General features: G+C 34.5%; 1 protein-coding gene and 1 pseudogene across 7 annotated transcripts in view; one reads left to right on the forward strand and one right to left on the reverse strand.

The window, feature by feature from the left end:
* RAP1GDS1 (Rap1 GTPase-GDP dissociation stimulator 1) overlaps positions 1-24,802 on the reverse strand; it is a 275,737-nt gene that overhangs the window by 89,471 nt on the left and 161,464 nt on the right. For 6 of the 7 annotated variants that reach the window (XM_077142767.1, XM_077142766.1, XM_077142770.1 and 3 more), the window contains 2 exons: positions 14,749-14,895; positions 4,297-4,425 (listed from right to left, as the gene is read on the reverse strand). In XM_077142767.1, the coding sequence (XP_076998882.1) occupies positions 4,297-4,425; positions 14,749-14,895 (276 nt within the window). The remainder of the gene's footprint in view (positions 1-4,296; positions 4,426-14,748; positions 14,896-24,802) is intronic. The other variant, XM_077142769.1, reaches the window with a different exon arrangement.
* On the forward strand, positions 21,942-23,142 carry LOC143668514 (WD repeat and SOCS box-containing protein 2 pseudogene; annotated as a pseudogene).

Below are 24,802 nucleotides of genomic sequence, written 5' to 3' on the forward strand. Positions count from 1 at the left end.
AATATGGCTGTGAGGAGATTCAGAAAAGAAATTGTAATTGCCTCCTTTGGAAGGGAGGGAGGGAGAAAGAAAAGCTAATTAATGACATGGAAGAAACAAAACAGGGAAATGAGATGAGAATACTGGGGTAGGGATATGCGGCCATCAGTCTTCTGTTACAACTTAATTGTAATTTCCAGCATTGGTCTGTTTCTGTCTGCCTTCTGACTTTCAAGGATTTCTTATAATTTCTGATGATGGTATCTCTTCTGTTATTTTTATTTATTAGCATAAAGTTGTTCATAGTATCCTGTTATTACCTCCTTTATTTCTGTGAGGTCAGTGGTTATGTCTCCTCTTCCATTTCTGATCTTATTTATTTGTGTCCTCTCTCTTCTTCTTTTTGTCAATCTTGCTAAGGGCCCATCAATCTTATTGATTTTCTCATAGAACCAACTTCTGGTCTTACTGATTTTCTCTATTGTTTTCATGTTCTCAATTTCATTTATTTCTGCTCTTATCTTTGTTATTCCTTTCCTTTTGCTTGCTTTGGGGTTAGTTTGCTGTTCTTTCTCCAGTTCTTCCAAGTGGACAGTTAATTCCCGAATTTTTGCCCTTTCTTCTTTTTTGATATAGGCATTTAGGGCAACAAATTTCCCTCTTAGCACTGCCTTTGCTGCATCCCATAAGTTTTGATATGTTGTGTTTTCATTTTCATTTGCCTCGAGATACTGATTTCTCTTGTAATTTCTTCCTTGACCCACTGGTTGTTTAAGAGTGTGTTGTTGAGAACCCAAGAAGATGGCGGCTTAGTAAGACGCCGGGTCTTAGTTCCTCCTCCAGAAAAGCAACTAAAGAAACAGAAACAATACGAAACAGCTCCCGGAGCCACGACAGAGACCAAAAAGACAGCGTACCCCATTCTGGAACGGCTGAACGGGCAGGGAGAATCCGCTGCGGTGAGATACCCGAGGGGCGCGCGTTTTCCCGGCCGGGGCGGCTGGCGACTGGGGTCCCCTCCACGCACGTGGCTCCCCGGTTTGACTGGGAACGTTGGATAGCAGGGCCCTCCCGCCACGATTGGCGTCTTGGGCCAGCTGGGCAATTTGGACCGGCACTCCCTCAAGCCGCAGCGGCCGGCGACCCCCCCCACTCCACGCGCGGTTTCCCGGGCCGACTGCAAGATTCGGATTGGCAAGTTAAAGGAGCCACAGCACCTTTTACTGGTGGGCCCCGCAGACAGACGAGCGCCACGAGCGCCACCTACTGGGCAGGATAAGAAAAACAGAGCCCAGAGATTTCACAGAAAAACCTTTCAACCAGCCGGGTCCCATACCCAGGGAAATCTGATCAAATGCCCAGACACCAGCAGAAAATAATGGATGACGCTCGGAAAACTGAAGATATGGCCCAGTCAAAGCAACAAACCAATAGTTCAAATGAGATACAGGAGCTGAGACAACTAATGCTAAATATACAAAAAGAAATGGAAAAACTCTTCAAAAACCAAATCAATAAATTGAGGGAGGACATGAAGAAGACATGGGCTGAACAAAAAGAAGAAATAGAATATCTGAAAAAACAAATCACAGAACTTATGGGAGTGAAGGACAAAGAAGAAAAAATGGAAAAAACAATGGATACCTACAATGGTAGATCTAAAGAGACAGAAGCTACAATTAGTGAACTGGAGGATGGAACATTTGAATCCCAAAAAGAAACAGAAACTATAGGGAAAAGAATGGAAAAACTTGAGCAGGGGATCAGGGAACTGAATGACAATATGAAGCGCACAAATATACGTGTTGTGGGTGTCCCAGAAGGAGAAGAGAAGGGAAAAGGAGGAGAAAAACTAATGGAAGAAATTATCACTGAAAACTTCCCAACTTTTATGAAAGACCTAAATTTACAGATCCAAGAAGTGCAGCGCACCCCAAAGAGAACAGACCCAAATAGGCGATCTCCAAGACACTTACTAGTTAGAATGTCAGAGGTCAAAGAGAAAGAGAGGATCTTGAAAGCAGCAAGAGAAAAACAGTCTGTCACATACAAGGGAAACCCAATAAGACTATGTGTAGATTTCTCAGCAGAAACCATGGAAGCTAGAAGACAGTGGGATGATATATTTAAAATACTAAGAGAAAAACTGCCAACCAAGACTCCTATATCCAGCAAAATTGTCCTTCAAAAATGAAGGAGAAATTAAAACATTTATAGACAAAAAGTCACTGAGAGAATTTGTGACCAAGAGACCAGCTCTGCAAGAAATACTAAAGGAAGCACTAGAGTCAGATACGAAAAGACAGAAGAGAGAGGTATGGAGTAAAGTGTAGAAAGAAGGAAAATCAGATATGATATATATAATACAAAAGCCAAAATGGTAGAGGAAAATATAGTGTTGAGTAATAAAACTAAAAGTTAATGGACTGAATTTCCCAATCAAAAGACATAGAATGGCAGAATGGATTACGACCCAGCAATACCACTGCTAGGTATCTACTCAAGGGACTTAAGGGCAAAGACACAGACGGACATTTGCACACCAGTGTTTATAGCAGCATTATCTACAATTGCAAAGAGATGGAAACAGCCAAAATGTCCATCAACAGACGAGTGGCTAAACAAACTGTGGCGTATACCTACGATGGAATATTATGCAGCTTTAAGACAGACTAAACTTATGAAGCATGTAATAACATGGATGGACCTAGAGAACATTATGCTGAGTAGGTCTAGCCAAAAACTAAAGGACAAATACTGTATGGTCCCACTGATGTGAACCGACATTCGAGAATCAGCTTGGAATATATCATTGGTAACAGAGACCATCAGGAGTTAGAAACAGGGTAAGATAATGGGTAATTGGAGCTGAAGTGATACAGACTGTGCAACAGGACTAGATACAAAAACTCAAAAATGGACAGCACAATAATACCTAAGTCTAATGTAATTATGTTGGAACACTGAATGAAGCTGCACCTGAAATATGGTTTTTTGTTTGCTTGCTTGTTTGTATCTTTTGTTTTTGTTTTTTTCTTTTTCCTTTTTATATATAAATATTTTTATTAGTATTATTATTTTAATCCTCTTCTCTATATTAACATTCTATATCTTTTTCTGCTGTTTTGCTAGTTCTTTTCCTAAATCGATGCAAATGTACTAAGAAATGATGATCATACATCTATGTGATGATACTAAGAATTACTGAGTGCATGTGTAGAATGGAATGATTTCTAAATGTTGTGTTAATTTTTCTTTTTTTTTGATTAATAAAAAAAAATTAAAAAAAAAAAAAGTGTGTTGTTGAGCCTCCACGTATTTCTGAATTTTCTGGCGCTCTGCCTACTATTGATTTCCAACTTCATTCCTTTATGATCTGAGAAAGTGTTATGTATGATTTCAATCTTTTTAAATTTGTTGAGACTTGCTTTGTGACCCAGCATATGGTCTATCTTACAGAATGATCCATGAGCACTTGAGAAAAAGGTGTATCCTGCTGTTGTGGGGTGTAATGTCCTATAAATGTCTGTTAAGTCTAGCTCATTTATTGTAATATTCAAATTCTGTTTCTTTATTGATCCTCTGTCTAGATGTTCTGTCCATTTATGAGAGTAGGGAATTGAAGTCTCCAACTATTATGGCAGATGTGTCTATTTCCCTTTTCAGTATTTGCAGTGTTTGCCTCACGTATTTTGGGGCATTCTGGTTCGGTGCATAAATATTTATGATTGTTATGTCTTCTTGTTGAATTGTTCCTTTTATTAGTAGATAGTATCCTTCTTTGTCTCTTTTAACTGTTTTACATTTGAAGTCTAATTTGTTGGATATCTTCTGTTATTTTTAATGCTGTCATGAATATGGTTTTATGAAAAAAGCTTTCCTGTCATTTTTAGGGATTTTGTGAAGAAGGAGACGCAACTTGCTTAGTATGTTAGTTTCCTTTTTATTTGATAAGCATATAATCAACACAAACTTAATAAATTACCATGTCCTTTAATTTTGCCCTGGAGACACAATTTTTCAAGATTATCCCTCATGTAAATATACCGAAGTCAAGTAGATATTATCTCAAATATTCAACTCTATTAAATAATGTACAATGTTAACTTTAAATCTTAATACATAAAACAATTAGGGAAGTAAAATATACAATCTAATTGCATCCTTTTTTTAACATTAAAGCAAATATCTCCAGTGTTTAAAAATATATAGAGAATAATATTTAAATGCATTTCCACGTTCTTAGTAACTAAAGGGAAATTTCTTTTAAGTACATTAATAAGTTAGTAACATCTATCGTTCATGACAAGGACTTACCAAGTTCTGCTAAATTGCCAAATGCAACAAGACACATTTCTGTAAGGGCCACATTTTGGCAATGGATGCCCAATAATTTCACTAAGGTAGGAATAACACCCATATTGATAAGCTGAGCTTGAAGGGAATCTGCAAAACAAACAAACAAACAAGTGTTCACATATCAGACACTAGTAAGATCACACCTCTTATTCTATTACAAAACTCAATACTATTTCAGTTACACTAAAGGAAGATCAAGTCCATTCATACGATTATCTTAAAAATTTTAAAGACATTGGTTCAGAAGAGTTGAGTCTTGAATCTTTTCAGTGACCATAAAAATTCAGAAATGAAAATAACTCAAACTTATCAAATCATTTTTTTCTAAACGGGGTCTTATACCTTTAAAGATCAGGCTTTAAAATGTATAAATTATTAAACATTATCGCCGGTTTTTAAGCAAAAAAGTTAGACTGAACAAAGCTAGACAAAGCAATACTTGCATTACAGGAAATCAGAATATTAAAAGTATAAGCACAAAGCAAGTTTAATAAAGACTAAGAAAGGAGAAAAAAGTCTTAAGACTCTTTTAAAAGAGATTTTCTATAATAAAGAATGAAAAGTATATAATAAATACACAAAAAATACTGACTCAGTATTTGCAAACAGAGAGTTCTTTGATGAATGCTAGGAAGGAAATAGTTTTAACAAGGAATAAAAGTGAGTTACTTAAAATATTTTTGAAATCAAAGTTTTCTTTAATTATAGTGACGTATCTTCTCACTAAAAGAGAGGAAAAATTAGCTTGAGAGGTGAGAAGAATAAAATCATCATAGACTTGTCATCATTGCTTGCCTTCATTTTCTAAGCAACTAATTGGTTTTAAAGTATTAAACATGCCTTGGATTTCCACAATGGCTTTTCATGGACAATGATAATAGAATACCTACAGCAAAGCTGGAGAAAAATAAACCAAAATGAAAACCTAAAGAATAATCTAAGAAGAAAGACATGTCTATATAAAATACTATTATTGTCAACTTTCAAAATCTTGGATTTTACTCTTTAAATTACATGCCATTTTCAAGTTAATAGTTTTCTCCAAATTCTTTTAAATTAGCTATTGGGAACCTAAAGATAAAATCCTGTTTCTTACAAAACACATTTTCCTCATGCTTTCCTTGTGAAGGTTTGCCTGCTAATATCTCCTGGTTACTCTTTATAGCTTGAATCTGTAGATAAGGTTGTTGATTATCAGGAAAGAATATACTGGCAGGGTCCAGCTGCCTCTCAAATCAGCTGCTTACTTTCCTGAAGGCCTTTATAGTTAATTTTTTCTGCCTTTAGCGTGAAATATGAAGAGGGAGCCAACAGAGGCTCATTGCCCCTGAAAACTGATAACCAGATAAAATTATGGGTTAGATTGTGAGGGTCATATATACTAGAAATGGCCCTATTACCAAAACAAAAATAGAAAATAGGCCAGAGCAAAAGAGAAGGTTACGTTTAAAGTTAAAATAGTCTAAAACAATTTGATACTTTGTGAAGGGTTATGAAGTCTATTCTAAAAGGAGATGAAAATAAAGGAACAAAATATATTCAATTAAATTATTTGTTTTTCTGCTTTTGATGTTGAATATTTTTTACTAAGTACACAATTCAGCAAATAATGGATGACTCATAACATCTTTATTATCTTTTGGCAAAATACCTATATAAGATATAGTATACCTATATATAGCAAAATACTTTTATTATTGGTTTGAGTATTTATAGTGATCATCTATCAAGGAGCTTTCCAAGTTAGAAATGTTTTGATTACTTACCAAGAGCCAGTTCTTTATTACTGGATCACCGCTGCAGATCCTTGCTCTTTAAAGTATTTTTAATTAATTAGTTGCTCTAATTTATTCAGACTACCTCTTCAAATATTGCAGAGCTGTTGAATCATTAAACTTCAGGTACGTAAGCGTGAGCACTAGCGCATGCATTGAATGTGAGTCAAACTCTGCTATATGTCTGCATATATGTAAGCATCAAACACCCCCTCAGTACTGTTGGTAGAAGATAAATATCCAACAGTCCAGGGACACCAGAGGAATAAATTCTGTGAAGGTAATAACCCAACAGGGAATGCCACTTAGAAGATAATATTCTTCATGTTCTCCTAACTTGGTATCACTACTACAAATATCCTGCTTTTACAGTATTATGAATTTTGGTTTCAGGGAAAGAGGGGAATAAAGTTAAGAAATGTTGCAGATCCCAAGCTAACACTCTGGCATACAAATTGAAGCAGTAATACTTGAAATTGAAGCAGATTAGGAGAAAAGTAGCATAGCCAAATGGTAAATATGGTATGAATTTCCATAACTAATGAAAATCATGGTGCTTCATGAAAATGTGTTTTAAAGCTACCAAGGAGTCAGATTAATTATATACTCACGTACAACACACATACCACACACAAGTAAAGAGAAAACTATATAATCATCCAATTGGAGAAACTCATTTTCGACCATCTGGTTATTTTATTATATCTACTTCTATGATGCTAACTAAAACAAAATTATACTCAATTCTAAAGTCTGTTCATAGCAACTGCAGGTAATTATCCCTCTTGAATAATGAGGGTCCGGTGGGGGGAGGGGAACTCTGCTGAAACAGGCTGATACAAATTTTCGTTTTACTGAGAAATAAGCATCCTGGAACAGTGATTCTCTAAGTATAGCCCAATGGCCTCTGGAGATCTCTGAAAATCTCTCAGAGGATCACAAATATACAATTTAGTAAATAATTTATGTATTTTCAGAAAAATTCCAAGATGTTATTTACCCTTTCTGTGTCAACTTTTGCACTGATGGTGCAAAAACGATGTTAGGTAAAACTGCTAGCATCTTAGCATAAATCACGGCAGTAGCACCAAATGTACTATTGGTAGCCACTGTATTTTTTACTATCATACACTCACAGTAAATAAAATGCTTTTCTTTTCAGCAATTTTTGGTTGTTTTTTAAAATACAGTTATTTTTCATAAAAATGGTATGTTAACATGGAATGGGGTTATCATTATTTTCAAATGCAATACAAAATTTATTTTTATTTTTTTACCATATAATATCAAATACAGTGAATATTGATAGATGTAATTCATATATAGAAACAAAAATTCTTTGAGGTCTTCAATTAATTTGAAGAGCATAAAAATTCTGAGACCAAAATTTAAGAATCACTGCCCTAGAGGACTTTCTAATTTTTGTAGGAGATTAAAAACAAAATAAAACATGGAAAAGAGATCCTTTAAATCAAGTTCTTGGCATATAAGATAACAGGAAAGAAATATATAAAAAATAAAAGCATGGTAGGACTCCTAGATTTTAGCGTTCAGATATTTTGGAGGAAATTACATTAATAAATTACCTGAACACCTGACCATGCCTATTTGGTATGAACTCTACTTAAGCCCAGAATATTCCATAATTGGGTCTGTTTACCTATTTCAGTTACTACTTAGTATGTTACCATTAAGTAGTATTGTGTGTGTGTTTTTTTTTTTTCAATTTAAGTAGGAGGTCTTTTCTTTGTGAGGATAAATTGATATTAATCCTCATTATCACTGGAAGTGAATGTTTGATTTTGATCAGTTTTTCCTATTGGACAAATAAAGCTTGTGAATGGACTCCAAAGGATAATAACTGGCATTCATGCTATCATGAATGATATCAGGAGTATGACTTTTAAATGACAAACTACAAGAAATTATTTGAACCAGAAATAGCTCACATTCTCCATATACATTTGAGAGAGTGAAACAACAGCAAGACTGAGACTTTTGTATCCCTCAATGAATACCAGCAACTCTAGGGAATGTTTATCAGAGTTCAACAAACACAACAATTCACAAAAATGCGACCCAGGCCCATACACAGCAAACACTTATGTGTGAAAGACATTTTTTAGACAGGACAATGTCATAAGAAACTTTTTTGAAATTGATCCTGACACATCACAGACAAATACTGACCAAAATACAGACTTACATACTATCAAGATAACACAGGCCCTACATGATCTAGGGGAAGAGGAAGAAAGGCACTGAGGGGGTGCAATACAGATGCATATACAAAGAGATAAGGCAATCAACGCATGCGCTGGTGTGAACACTTACCTACCTACATTTGAATTTCAATGGTTCCAAGTTCTTCAGGTCACACTCATGGAAACTCCAAAGAATGGAGATCTGGAGAGAAGATCTCAAGTTGAAGAACCTTTTTCCCCCTGAGTTTTAAGTTTAATGTTTAAAACATTGGTATAGACTAGAACTACAGGTCCAGAAAAATATGCAGAGAATTCCAGTAACTAATTTGAAGTTATGTTGATCAATTACTAAAAAGAACAGATGTCTTAGGAAGTTTATAAGAAATATTTATCTAATCCCTAATAAAATATTCTTACAGTGTTATAATTATTAAATTATTGTTAATTAGAACTTGATGAAATTGTGTCAAAAATGAGACACAGAATTCAAAATATAGTCTTAACATTAGTATGTATTTATGAAATGTTTATTATTTATAGTATATAGAGTACAACATTCCTTTTCTAAATACAGGCTTGCCTAAAAACCCCATCTACAATCAAATTAACTACACAGTTAAAAAAAGGAAAACATAAGCAAATATAAGTCTTGACGAGAAGTTCTAATACAAATAGGCTAAAAATCATTTGAGCATAATAAAGACTGAAGAAAACTTCCTTAACTAGTGGCATATCTTCATTTCCAAAAAAGGATATAAAAGTTAAAACTTAGAAATTATGTAACAATGAAGCAGAGCTTGCAAGTTTAAGCAAGTGCTAACTCTATTACAGCAAAAAAAAAGGAAATTAAATACAATTATCAAGTGGTTAAAGTTTTCATATACCACATGTAGACGTAAGTAAAGATTTCCTTTTTGGTTTATTAGTACTTTTTGGTTAACTGACCAGGAAAGTAGAGAACTTTCTTTCTAAATCTATTGTTGAGTATATGAAGCTGGATATTTACATGTCTGTAAAATTAACTTTAAATCAATTATTTTAAAAGCCTTCTATATACATAACATGCACTGTGTGTTTTGTATCCAGATTAGTCCCGTTATACATTTCAATGATACACAGCAATTTCCAAATTAAAGTAGAACCAAAATTCTTTTGTATTAAGAATTATGGAGGTTTAAAGCAATACATTTACACATTTCCTGCTTTCTAAAAATTAAACAAAAAATAGGAAAAGAGAAGTCAAAGTTCTTTCTGGGTTCTGAAAATGAAATAGCCTCTACAAACAAAATTTCATTTCTTAGTAAAAGCTTTAAGAGATAAATGCCAAAATTATGTGAGTATATTGTAAAATAACATCATCATCAACAAAAAACCCAAAGCAAAAATCACAAGAGATAAATTTCTACTCTGATTAAAGAACACTCCAAGCTTTCTTATCAGAAAGAAATTGGACTTTTAGTTACACCTTGTCTTTTTTTAAAAAGGGATTATTGCCAACTGCTGCTTAAATCGCTCTTATTGGGAGAATCACTCCAGTCTCTGCTTACACATAGCATTACTGAGATAAAAGACTAGCATCCACAGTGTAAGTATAAGTTCAAACCTGAATGTCTATATAACAAATTAAGCAAAATGCCAGGTTAATTTACCTCCAACATGTGTATCTTACAAATAAATATTTAAAATCACAAAAATCTTTGCTTTACAAAAGGATGTATGGACTTTAAAAAACAAACATTACAACTAGTACTAGTTATTCTGTAGCAGCGTTCTGATTTCATTTGTACACTTTAAAATTACACAAAAGTTATTTACAACACACAAGTTATTTATAACACACTATTGGATGAACTGAAAGCAGCAGCTAGAATTAATTACAAATTAATGACTGTTAAATTAGAGAAAATTCCTTACAGGCCTATTTTAAACAAGTGAATAAGTATCTTGCTAAATACTTAAATTCAATTGTTAGGCTTAAAAGACATATTCCAGGAACTGCATTTCATAAATAGCATAGATTGCTAATCTTTAACCAGTTCAGTTACCATAAATCCATGCAATAAATGTGAGGATTATCACAAGTAACAACACAGATTTCTGAGACCACAAAGAAAAAGAAATCAGTTTTTCAATTAACAGGAGTTATGAAGTATTAGAAAGAAAAATAAGCTCTATTTGTCCAAACCATATATATAAGCCACATGAAACCACAAACACACACATGGGTGTGTGTAGACAGAGGTTAATATATACATATATATATGATATAGGTCAGATGAAGCAGCCAATCATAGCATGTATATATTAAGTTAATAATTTTAGAAGAGAGTAATTTCTCCTTTCTGGATGACATGGTTATTGCCTCTACTTTTCCCCCTTATGGTGTAGCTTAAGTAAAACAAGTAACTTCAGTGTTTGCTTTAATGACTGCTATCATTTATAACTTGATTTAGAGTTACAACAGACCTCTATTTTGCATCTCTAGCATAGGTATATAAAGAAAAAATCTTAAATCCTCAATTACACAGTTTTCCATGAGATATTTACCAGTTATTATTCAAGGTTACTTCTAGTAAACAACAACGGTGACTACCAATATATTCATAAAAAAAGAGTTAAAGTATTCTGGTCTGTCATGCTTTGCTTTGAATTACTGATTTGTTTCCATCCAAACTTGCAGTCAATTATAAATTATATATATGCAGATATATCAAGTTAGTGAATCAACTATGGTAAATTTTAACCACAGATTTGGTACTTATTACTAACAAGTTTTCAATTCTACTCTCTGCTGCTGCTCATAAACATAACAGGAAATATCAAATAACCTAGTAGGCAAGAGTTGATAAAACTTCTAACTTTAATGAAGAAAGTACACTCAAATAACATGTTTTTCTTCCAAGTATTGATTTTGTTAATAAAAAAGTTTCAGACAATACTAAGTATCCAGAAAAGCTAATCAATAAATATTTTTAAAACTCCTTTTGCCATGCGCTTAAATACTATTATATTGGAAAATAGTTGGAGAAGTGAACAAGATTCTCATTCTGCACTACAATGTTTTGGCACTAGGTAGCCAAAGCTAGGAAAAAAACTATTCAAGAAACTTATGAGACAAAAATATAAACTATAGCTATAAAGCTGTTAACTAGAAGAAAAATATGGGAATTGTCACAACTAACAAATACACAGACTATTTTGGAGAGCCACAAAATTGAAGAGTGCTTTTGCCCTTCATCAAAAACGGCTATGATTTTCAGAAAAGGATAAATTTGGAATAATTATGTACTAAACAAAAGTTCTATTTACTTCCATCTAATTTTATCTAAATGACTTTACTTATAAAATACTATTACCACAATTTCTCTGGCTAAGTAATATAACTTTTACTACTGAGATATTCCACAGTTACCTGTCTGAGTAAAAATGTATTAATTGCTTAATCAATAGAGAAACTCAAAAGAATCTACCTCATAGCTTTATAGCCTTTATATAAAGTTTGTAGCCTTGAGCTGGTTAGAAAGTTTTTAAACTTGTAAACACTGAGTTTTATATAGCTTTATCAAATGATACCAAAAAACCTTTACTGAATAAGTATGTTCATAATATATCTTGTCTTGTAAGTGTTTAGGAATGTTGTTTTATTCCCTATTTCATGGATTTAAAAATAAGACATACTCAGAGATGAGTTGGCCACTGTATGGGCAGGAAACATCTGAAATTATCCTAATTTTCATTCTAGTATCAATCAATTTTTAAGACTAACAAACAATTTGAAACTGTTCTTTTCAGAGAAACTATGCTGGCGACCATTTTGGACTTTCTTACCTGCACATTAAAAAAATTTTATCTACAGAGTTAAAGAGTAACTCCCCCAGATATATGTATAAGTTTTAAGTTATTCAGTCCAAGGGCAGTTAATTTACTGCTGGGGTAGAAATGAGATATATATTATTCAATAGTCTATTCATGTACTAGCAAAGGCTTGTATACTGAAATCTAATAATATATATAATAAATAATAATAAACTTGATATAACAGTGCTAATAAACAGTGCCTTCTGAGTTTCAAAAACTGTATTGTTCTTTGTCTCAGTGACTCATATAGGTGTACAGGATCAAAATCAAATAGTATGAATATAGTAAAGAAGATCTAATACGAAATTTGAAAAACTGATAAGCACAAACTTTAAAGAAAGAATAATAAAGGACAGAACAATAAAGATGCTTAATAGTTATATAAAGCAAACAAAAAGATATATAAGTTAAAGCGCATTAAGGAGAAAAAGAAACACTTCATAAACTATGATCTTCACTTACAATGTGTTAAACAATTAATGTATTATGTAAAAAGAAGAGGATAGTTACAAGTTTGGAATTTTTTCCTTTAAATTACTTAAGATAACTTTACTTCTATTTTATCTAATAATTTCTGAAAGCTGCAATTAAGTTTAAGCTTTAGAATAAGGGAACAAAAAACCCACCAATACAATAATGTTCTGAGAAAAATTAATATAACTTTCCAAAGTATTTAAGTTTGTTTCTCTGTCTTGGAAATGCAAAAACAAAAACAAAAACAAAAACCAAATAACAAAAAACTATGCATTTAGAGTGTGCACTCTGTATGCTATTAATCATTACCTTCTCAGTGTAGGTCTTTTTGAACTTTTGATATCCTATTATAGGGACTTAATCACTGTCTGCTTTGGATTAAGATTAGAAACTCTTTTGAAGAGCATTTAGCCATTTGATATGCTTTTACACTAATTTTTGACCAACAGCTTCTGTAAAGGACAAACCAGCTTGGAAGCATAATACTAATTCTTTTATATCCAACAGCAGTTATAATAACATCCTAATTAGTTCTTTCATTTTTCTTTCTAAATCATTCTGCCACTTAGCATTTTTCCTACTTTCTCAGGTATCTAAGCCCAACTGAAATTGAAGGGAAAAGGAAGTAACACAAACAACTGGCCAATGATTTCTTAATGCAATTTAGTTACCTGTGGATTATGATCAAATTTCAATTATTTAAAAAGTATTTATTCATTCTGTAGATTACCCAGAGCTTTCTGTTACTCCTGTTCATCGTCAGGACATTTTCTCTTCCAAAATGATATTGGAATATATGAATATTGGATATTCATCCAAGATATTGGATGAATGAAAATAATTTTTTAAATAATTTTGTGGGTGATTTTAATTCAGAGGTTTAAAACTGAATTGTTGTACAGGAGATGGCCTGAAAATACATTTTGTTTAGCTTGTATAGTGTTTGAAAAAACATTATCCAATGTTTAAAGATCAGGATATGTCTCCCCAAAAACTTGATTTTCAGTCCCCCCTCCCCCAAAAAAAAGATGTGGCAGTAATTGACCAAAGTGCCAGAGAAAGCACCAGCTAGAGGAGTTGTGGCTCTCTTCTTTTGATGGGACATGGGCTCTTCGATTTGCCACAGTCCCTACCATTTCCTGTTGTCTCTAACACCAAGACCCACACCAGTAGCCACCTGTCATCAATGTTTATCTTTTCTCTTTTTTAATTATTAAGAATATTTCTTTGGGCCCATGATTACCAAAACTGAAAAAATGAAAAATATGCTGAGGGGGTCATGTGTTTCTAGATTACATACATGGCAGCAAAGGTTAATATTTGTTCAATATACAAATAAAACGTCTCTGTCAAAAGACTAACTACTTACAATGACATTATGAAACAAACTATAGAAAAGCTTATTTGTATCACATGTCAGAAACTTACAAGAATTTGAATTATTGACCTGCTCAGTAATTCATATAAGATGATAAATAAATGAATACTTTATGATATCTAAAATTATAATGAAGCCTCATTATTTTTATATTCATTTAATTAACAACCATTCTAAGAATGTGTATTAGAAAGAAAAGAAACTGCTGTTTACAAGTATTTATTAAATTTCCAGAATCAGTTAACTGCAATTGTTCTGAACTTTAAGGAGAACATTTATTTAAAATAAGGGACTATTTTTATTTGTCCAAATAAATACAGCACCTAGATAAAATAATTTTATTTATATAGACAGTGTGCATGTTTACAAGCTACTCTTTGGCTTTAATATAAAGTAATCAACAACATAAATAACAATCAGGCTACTTTTAAATTAATTAAAAATGTTCATAGCAAGAAAACTTAAGAATACCTTGTTTGGGGTTTTTTTTTTTTTTGGCTACTAATTAACATAGGACAACCTTTCAAAATCTAATCCCATTTAGTAAGTTAGACCATTTCGTATTTTTGAAACATTGCAATTTAATATTTGCTAATTATTAATTTTGTGCCACTTATGAAGTCTTTGTTCATCATTTTTCTCAATAATTTTGTTTTGCACTAGAGTAAAGATAATTTTAATTTTTCCCCCAGAGATAAAGCAAGGTTTCAGCGTTGTTTACCATTCTCATTGCTATAGTTCATCAGCATGCCACAAAAGACAGTCAAGAGCTTCTCATTGGCGGGATCTGTTATACTGCACAGTGACCTTAAATGGTCAATTACAATCTGTGCACCACCTGCTTGGTCAACTGCACTTCTGCCCTCATCTGTAAAACAAAGAGTTAAATTTAAAAAAAAAAGAAAAAAGAAAGTACTTTACAATTTCAAATACAAAATGTAACAGTTTATTCCTTATTTAGTGAGTAAGTAGAAAATGAACCTAAGCAGGACATTTAATATATCTTTTTGGAAAAAGAAAAGAAAACAAACATACATGGAAATGGGGGTGGGATGGGGAAAAGAGACAATCATTTTACAGATGAAAAAAGACAATCTTCACTGGCATCATACAGGGGCTTAAAGAACCTCTCTGTGACCTAGGAGTTTATACCATGTGAAATTCTGCTGCCTCTCCCAAATGACAATTCTGTGTAGGAAGGAAAAAATAGGAACTGTTATTCTATTGGAATATTTTTGTCTGAGCTTGGAAACCACTAAACAGATCTATCAGTGGTCTTCATAGTCAAATATTATAAAAAAAAAAAAAAAAAAGAGTCTGGGCCATTCTATAATTCTAGCTCAGAATATGTAATTCCTAAATATTAGTTTTAGCCATTTAATACTATTTCCTATAGTCCAGAAGCATATTCCCTTTTCAATTCTTGATGGCTTGTGTTTCATTATTCTTATCCCTACATTCTAGAGCACACAAATAATATTTCAACATTATAACTAGTGGTTAAATGATGGTCACATACTTCCCATTATGTTTACATCTAAATTACACAGAAAAGGTGTCATTTAACTGTTTGGAATATATGAATGTCTATAGGATAAACTTTATAACCCCTGAACACAGAAATGGAAAAAGAAAAAATTATCTTTCTGAATGTGACTTCCTTCTATAAAAAAATGATCAGACATCATTGTACAGTGTTGGGCAAAAGAAATATGACAGCAACAAATGTGAGCCACAAGTCAAATTTTCTAGTTGCTACATTTAAACCAAAAGTAAACAGGTGAAAATTAATTTTAGTAATATTTTATTCAATACATCCAAAATATTATCATTTTAATAGGTAATCAATTAAAAATTATTAATGAACTATTTAATATTTTCTTTCTGTACTAAGTCTTTGAAATCTGAGAATACTTTACACTTACATTTACATCGCAATTCAGATCAGCTGCGTTTTAACTGCTCAAAAGCCAAATTTGGCTAGTAACTTCTGTAAAGTGTAGCTCTAGAAGCATAACAAAGTGATTGACAAAAGAAATGGCTCAATATAACAATATAGCTGTGAAGTTGGTTGGGTAAATGAAAATAAACGAAAGATTTTTATTTTCTTAATAACAGATTTGAAACTAAGGTCATTTCTTTACAATCGTTAGTGAATAATATGAGAACATGAAACTATATATATATATTTTTGTATAAATATATTTATATTTTTGTATAAATATATTTATATTTTTGTATAAATACATATACAGTGAAAGAAAGAGATAGATAACACACAACTTAGGTATCAGGGTCTCAGAAGCACTAGTTCATAATTTTGAAAATTTTAAGGCAATTCATATTAAAATGAAAAAAAACCAAAACTATTTCAGTCCCATATCCACGTAGTTTGATTGTACTGCTACAGATGGAGAACAGACTGGGACTAATGAACACTACTTATTGGTAAGATCACAGAAAATTTCCATACTGCCAGGGTACCTTAGTCAGATGAGCCAGTGAAGAAAGCTCATATAACGTCATTTAGAAATCTAATTTAAAAAGTCTTACTTTCCAATTAACATAAATGGAAATTATCCTAAATTACTGGCCAATTTGTATGTGGATGATGTCACAGAAAACTTTAGGATTACAAATCTAAGTTTCCAAACCTTCAATAATATAAATGTAAAGTATATCCCATCTTGAAATTACAAAGTTCAAATAGTATTTGACTATAATTGCTGAGTAAATATGGGCTTTTTTTTTTTTAACTGTGATAAAGATTCATATTTTTTTTTAATTTTTTTATTAATTAACGGAAAAAAAAAGAAATTAACCCAACATTTAGAAATCATACCATTCTACATATGCAATCAGTAATTCTTAACATCATCACATAGATGCATGATCATCGTTTCTTAGTACATTTGCATCGGTTTAGAGGAACTAGCAACACAACAGAAAAAGATATAGAATGTTAATATAGAGAAAAGAAATAAAAGTAATAATAATAGTAAAAAAAAAACCCTATAGCTCAGATGCAGCTTCATTCAGTGTTTTAACATGATTACTTTACACTTAGGTATTATTGTGCTGTCCATTTTTGAGTTTTTGTATCTAGTCCTGTTGCACAGTCTGTATCCCTTCAGCTCCAATTACCCATTATCTTACCCTGTTTCTAACTCCTGCTGGACTCTGTTACCAATGACATATTCCAAGTTTATTCTCGAATGTCCGTTCACATCAGTGGGACCATACAGTATTTGTCCTTTAGTTTTTGGCTGGACTCACTCAGCATAATGTTCTCTAGGTCCATCCATGTTATTACATGCTTCATAAGTTTATCCTGTCTTAAAGCTGCATAATATTCCATCGTATGTATATACCACAGTTTGTTTAGCCATTCTTCTGTTGATGGACATTTTGGCTGTTTCCATCTCTTTGCAATTGTAAATAACGCTGCTATAAACATTGGTGTGCAAATGTCCGTTTGTGTCTTTGCCCTTAAGTCCTTTGAGTAGATACCTAGCAATGGTATTGCTGGGTCGTATGGCAATATGGGCTTTTAAAATATGAATCATCCATGTTTAGGATGAAGAAGAAACCTCAGAGAGTAGCGAGGATAATAAGCCTTGGCTTCATACACTAGGAAGTAAATGGGAGTTTATTTGCAGTGAACTTAAATGCTAGTCTGGCTTCCTATCAACACTCAATTATTCCATGTTCAAAAAACTCAGTAATTTAATAAATTATAATAGAAAGTTAGTCAAGAAATTTGTTCAACAAATTTAAATAAACAATAAATAAGAAAACTACAATTGGAAGGCTAATTTAATCACCTATTTGTTTTTCAGAGCCATAAATGTTTTTCTTCCCTTCCTTCTTTCTTCTGTTCCCTTTCTCCCTCCATCTGGTCTGTTCAGATTGTTTATAATATAGCTCTTTATTTATGCAATATCAAGACTTGGTTGTGTCAGGCTCCAATCAAGATGGTGGAGTGAGAATATGCAGGGCTCAGACCCCCAGGAGAAACTTTGAACACCAAGCAAGAAGGGGCAAAAATACCTCTTTCTAAGCTTCAGAAAACACTTGGAGGACTGAAGTAATAAGGTAAGCACTTAATCAAGAGAAAGGCCAATTAAAAGTGGTAGGATCTTGAGGTATCTCCTGCCTGGTCCCTTCCTCACCCCTCATCGGTTCAGTGTGGAGCTAGGTTGCATTCCCAGCACAGGTCCCTGGTTCCAGAGAGCAGCGTAATCCTCGTACACATCGTGGGAGCATGTACGTCTGGCTCAACCTATCTGGTGGTGGCCTGAAGGACTCGCTGTCCCAGAACTTGCCCTAAGTAAAAAGCAGTTCACCAAGCCCTCCAACAGAATACTGTGTGTGACCATCAGGTTGTGCTGCCTGGACTGTTGGCTATAGGACTTGGTTCCTTGTCTGCTCAAGCAAATACAATGCAATGGGTAAGCTTAAAACAATGGGAACTTATTAGTTCATGGTTTTGAGACTAAAAGAAGGTTCAAATCAAGCCTTAATCATGGTAATGTTTTCTTCCTGAAGAACGACTTTCTGAGGCCGTCTGCCAGCCCCTTTGGTTCTGTCATATAGCAATGCACAAGGTGGCCTCCCCATTTTCTTGAACGGGGCTGCTCCCCATGCCTTTCTCTCTCTATCTGAATTTTATTTCTTCTAAAGGACTCCAGTAATAGGATTAAGACCCATCTGACTGAGGTGGGCCACATCTTCTGAAGTAATCTCATCAAAATGTCATACTTACAATAGGTTCACACCCACAGGAATGTATTAAGTTTAAGAACATGTTTTTCTGAGGTACATTCGGCTCTAAACTATCACACTTCACACTCTGGACAAGTCCTTTCTACATGTAAAATAAATTCATTCCATCACAACATCCCAAATACCTTAAGTCATTTCAGTAACAATGCTAAACACAAAGTCTGAACTAAATTGGTTATGAATGTGGTCTGTCTAGGACCACAGTCCCCTTTAGTCTGTGGACCTATGAAATCTAGAAAAGTTATCTGCTTCTAATATGCAACAGAGGGAGAGGCATAGGATAAACATTCCAATTCCAATTGGGATAAACTGAAAAAAGCAAAACAAAAAAAACAGGGGTCATGGGTCCCAAACAATCCTGAAACACAGCAGGGCAAATTCCATTAGATCATAAGGTCTCAGAGTCATCTATAGACTGATGTTTTGTCCTTTGTGCCTGGTGGAGTGGCAGTTCCACCCTTTCCAAGTGCTTGTTCAGTGGCTGTCCTCTCCCAGAACACTGCAGCACAGGTCCCAACCTCTTCAACCATCAGGATGGTAGCCAGTCTCTTTTCAAACCCCAGGGCATAGGCCCCACCCTCTCTGAGCACTGGGGTGGCAGCACTTGCCCTGAACAGTGGAGGGGAAGACTCACCCCCTTCAAGTACCAGTGCAGATGACCTGCCAGCTACTTCCACAGATATGGGTGGGCCCATTCTCTTAGCCTAAAGAGATCTCTTCAGTCCACAGTTCAACTTCTCTCTCTCTCTCTTCCATGTTTCTACCCTTGAAGTCATTCTTTCTCCATCTTGCTCCCTCTCTGTCCCTTTTAGTCCATGCTGGCAGGGTTCCAATTACACAAATTTTGCTAAAACCTTGTTGGCTTTGCATACGTAATTCATAGGGGTGCAAACCATCAGACAGCAGGACTTTCCACAGATCCTTCCTGTCTAAATACAGCTCCAATCTTGACATTCACAAAAATTGCTGACTGGTTCAATGTTCACTTAAACCCTCACAAGAAACCCTACTGTGAATAGGCTCAAACTTTCCAAATCATCCAATCTTGGTTTCCTTGTGTCCTCGAGTCCATTTTTCAACTAATCCTTTTCCTTTCTTATTTCACTAAAAGTTGCAAGGAGAAAACAGGCTACACTTTCCACACTTAGCTTGGAAATCTCCTCAGCTTAACATCCAAGGTCATCACTTTCAAGTTCTGCCTTCTACCTGAATTAGAACTCAATTTTACCAAATTCTCTGCCACAATAAAATAAAGATCGCCTTTCCTCCAGTTTCTAATAACACATTTGTCGTTTTCTTCTAAGACCTCAATGGAAGTATGTTTACCATTCATATTATTGTCAACATTCTCTACAAAGCAATCAAGGCCTTTTCTATCAAGCACCTCATAATTCTTCCAACCTCTAACCAATACCCAATTCCAAAGCCACTTCCACATTTTTGGGTATTCGCAAAAGCAGCACCCCACTCCTGGTACCAAAATTATGCTTTTGTTTTGTTGGCTGCTCAAGTGAATACAATGCAATGGGTCAGCTTAAACAATGAGAATTTATTAACTCATTGTTTTGAGGTTGAAAGCATCCAAATCAAGGCATCATCAAGGAGATACTTTATTCCTGAAGACTGGCATTCTTGAGCTGGCTATTGGCAAGCCTTGGTTCCTCTGCCACATATACCACCATGTGTTTGAATTTCATTTTCTTCTAATGGACTCCAGTAATAGGACTAAGACCCATCCTGAATGAGGGGGCCACACCTTAACTGAAGTAAGCTCATCAAAATATCCTACTTACAATGGGTTCACACACACAGGAATGGATGAAATTTAAGAACATATATGTATATATATATTTTTTGGTGTACATGTTTCTCTAAACCACCACAAGGACATAGAGTACAGTCTCCTAGTAAACAGAATCCTAAGGAAGCGGGGACATTCAGGACAGTAAAAATGGAGGAATTCCTACGGTCACAAGCAAATGACCAAGACAAGAGGTATGGCAGAAAGGATCTGAGAGGCTCCTATGCTTTGGCCTGGACTGTTTCTAGGTTTTGGCCATCACTTACAAAGCATTAATAGAAATGCTGGCTCACAGAGTTTACATACTACTTTCTAAATAATGACAAACATTATATGAAAATATTAAGGTTTTCAAAGCCAGTGTGTGAAAGTTCCTACTCTCCTGTGCTTTTACTATCTCTTGGTATTATTCAATTTTTAAATTTTATGCAATCTTATGGGTGATGTTATATCTGCTCCAGAATATACAAAATTAGGTCTGGCTGATAGGCCACTTTTCTGTGCATTCAATGAGACAGTTAATTTAGCATCAAGAATTTACAGCACATTCATGAGAAAACCTCCATAGTTCAAGATAAGAAAAGAAGGTGGGAGGGAAATGAATAGATGGAAGTATGGATACTAAAATTTAAAAGAAAGAAAATGTAAAGGAAGCCAAGTAGTTAGTAGAGACAGCCTTTCAAAATTAGGTAATAATAGGCCAGAATTCTGGAATTTCTTTTTTCAAGACTAAACAGGCAGAAAATGTATTGAATACACACGTGAGAGGATATGCAGGCACTCTTGCAAAGACAGAGGTGATGGAGGTGAGAGGCTTGGAACTTTTGAATATGCTTATAGAAAAGGTTTATAATTACAAAAATTTTTTATTAATTCTATCATTGCCAGCTTTCCAAACAGAGAAGTTAGAGGATTCAAATCTTTGAGTAAGACTAAGGAGTAAAACTGAAAAGGCAGCCTGGTGTTGGGGAAAGTCATCTGATCTGGACTTCTAAAAAACTTAACCCTACAATTTTCCATCTGTGTGACCATCAGTTACCTCTTTGAATTTTCATTTCATGTTATAAAATGGGGAAAATAATTCCTCTATCTTCTAGGGGTGCAGAAAGAATTAAATGAGATAATATATATATGAAAGCCTCTAAAATGCAGTTTAGTACACAATAAGAACTCATTATCAGTTCCCTTTCCCTGCTTGTTTTAAATAAGTCACCTTTACTGGATTTGACCACAAATACGATGAAAGGGGGATGGAAAGCAGCTGATGGCTCAGGGACAGAAGGGAAGAGGGGCAGCCTGAGGGCAGGAAGCCCTAGCACAGGGGATGAATGCACCCCCCAAAGGGTAAGAGAGGTGTTGTGCTGCTAATGGCCAAACTCAAATTGGTGTGTCCCCATTAGTTTGACTGGAAGTAGAGCTATGAATCCTGGAGCATCATTTTTTCCTCAGATGGCTCTTGGTCTGTTTGGTCTCAAGGACACTACATTGTCAAGGTGGTCATCTGGTCACTAGAGAAGCAGGTGATCTCTAAAGGATTTGAAGCCAAAAGCTGAAGCAGTAAAAATGATCCAAAAGGGCAAGGAAGCCTAAAAGTGAGGACCTTGAACTGTCAGATTGTCTGGGTGTTGGCCTTCAGTCCATGGCCTTCTCCACCCAGCAAGAAGCTCTGGGCACACCATCATCCCCAAGTGCTAGATGTCTCTTGCCTGATCCTTGCAACATGGACTCAACAACAAGCAGATCAAGATTTAGGAGGTGCAGACAGGACTCCTGCTTTGGAGTTTAAGAACATATATATATGCTGAGAGACATCAGAGCTTCATACCCATTGATGTGATTTTGATCTCTGCATCACAGGATAAGATTCTGCACATATGGGACCTGAATAAACATGTCAAGCAGATGCAGATGCTACCAGACCACTTGTAGTGGGTTAACTGCTGCTGCATTTTGCCACCTAACAGCATACTGCACTCTGCAGCTGGAGAGAAGTCTGTCTTCCTGTGGAGTATGCATTTGTACATATCAATCCAGAAGGCCACAAAGTAGTATTATCCCTTGTGACTTCTCCCCTGACTCTACCTTGCTTGTCACGGCTTCTTATGACACCAATGTTGTTATATGGGATCCCTACATTGGCAAAAGGCTGAGGTTGCATCAACCTTCACCACACCACACTTCGACAACATGGTCAACATCGATGTCCACATCAGCTCACTGAGATTGGTGTGCTTCTCTCCTGAAGATCTGTACCTTGCCATGGTGACAGATGACATCTTGCTCAGGATCTAGCCCTAGAACTGAAAACTCCAACTGCGTTTGAAACTATGACCAATGGTCCTTGCTGCACATTTTCCTGCATGGTACAGTCATTTACACAGGGACAAGAGATGGCTATGTCCAGTTCTGGATAGCATCTAAGATCCTATCATTGAATCACTTTCGCCAGAAAGTCCTTCGAAGAGTTTCCTAAAATCTTACCAAGTCCTAGCACTGCCAATACCCAAGGAAACAGGACTTTTTAAGTAATACTACCTAGAGTCTTATTTCTTGTCTTTTTAACAAGATAAATCTTCCTGACAAAGGAGTATCTGGAATAATGGGCCAAACATTGTGTCTTGGATTGAAATATAATTTCTCTCTGGGATTGTGACAAGAGTGTAGCAAAACCAGATTCCAGCGGACTAGCCATGGATTATTTTCTCTATGGCAGGTGATAAACAGGCTTAGAAGTAACTCCATTCCATGGCTCCCAAGCCTTACTTAAATCTTAATTCCACTTATAAATAGCAACGTTGAACTCTTTCTAGTTGTTTTGATTCAAAGTGCAGTTTTCATAATAAAAGTAATAGCCACAAGAGCCTCTCTTTAGTGGAAAAGAAGATTAATCTCCCTCTACTGGAATGTGACTTCTGCCTAGTACCATCATTGTTGTGGCTTTCAAATGCAGATATGGCACTGTTCTCTCAGGTTGCGGTCAGAGTTGCTCCGCTGCTGACAAGTACTTTCCTTCTTTTGGCTCCTCTCTGACAAACAGGACAAAGTCTCTTTGGAATCTTTTGGTATATCAGTTGCACATGCTTTAATTAAATCATAGTTGAACCAGAGGGTATGTTCTTGACTTGCAGACACTATTACTGGCTCTTTTTTTAATTTAACAATGGTGTGCATATGCAGAAGATAGTATATTTGCATGTGAGATTAAAAAAGGATATATTCCTAAACTTCATGACTGTTAAAATGACTACTGAGTTTTCTATTTTTGACATTAATTAGTATATCTATATTTTCTCAACAGATGTTAAAAGGTACAATTGTTTTTCTGAAGAGTATCTAAAAAGCATAGTATTTCAAACAGTTGTGAAGATGTCTCTTAACTGAGTAAAGAATTGGTACTGTCATAATTCAGCTGATGCTCTTATGCATGAGATCTGTCTCTGACACTTAACCTCAATGGACTAATCAGTCAGTTCCAACTCTATTCTCTAAATAAAAATAGCTCCTTATAAGTACTGTTGCCCTTCAGTGGTGTATAACTTATTCAAACAAGACATTTCATTCAAACAAAATCAGCCTTAGGAAATTTTAATACACCTAAAATTATTTTAAAAGAAATGCAGCATCTTATCCTGGCTTTCTTTTTTCTTTCCTTTTTTTTTTTTTTAATTAACTAAAAATTTTTTTTTAAATACCAAAAAACACCAAACAAACATAAACATTCTTAACTTTTGATCATTCCATTCTACATATATAATCGGTAATTCACAATATCATCACATAGTTGCATATTCATCATCATGATAATTTCTTGGAACATTTGCATCTGTTCAGAAAAAGAAATAAAAAGAAAACAGAAAAAAATTCATACATACCATACGCCCCACCCCTCCCCCTCACTGATCACCAGCATTTCACTCCAAATTTATTTTAACATTTGCTCCCCCTATTATTCATCTTTATTCCATATGTTTTACTTCTTTGTTGATAAGGTAGATCAACAAACTACCTTGTGTGTCTGATAAAAGGAACATCAGACACAAGGTTTTCACGATCACACAGTCACACTGTGAAAGCTATATCATTATACAATTATCTTCAAGAAACATGGGTACTGGAATACAGTTCCACATTTTCAGGCAGTTCCCTCCAGCCTCTCCATTATATCTTTTTTTTTTTTTTTTTTAAATCA

This window comes from Tamandua tetradactyla, chromosome 24, assembly GCF_023851605.1.
Source record: "Tamandua tetradactyla isolate mTamTet1 chromosome 24, mTamTet1.pri, whole genome shotgun sequence".
Lineage (NCBI taxonomy): Eukaryota > Metazoa > Chordata > Mammalia > Pilosa > Myrmecophagidae > Tamandua > Tamandua tetradactyla.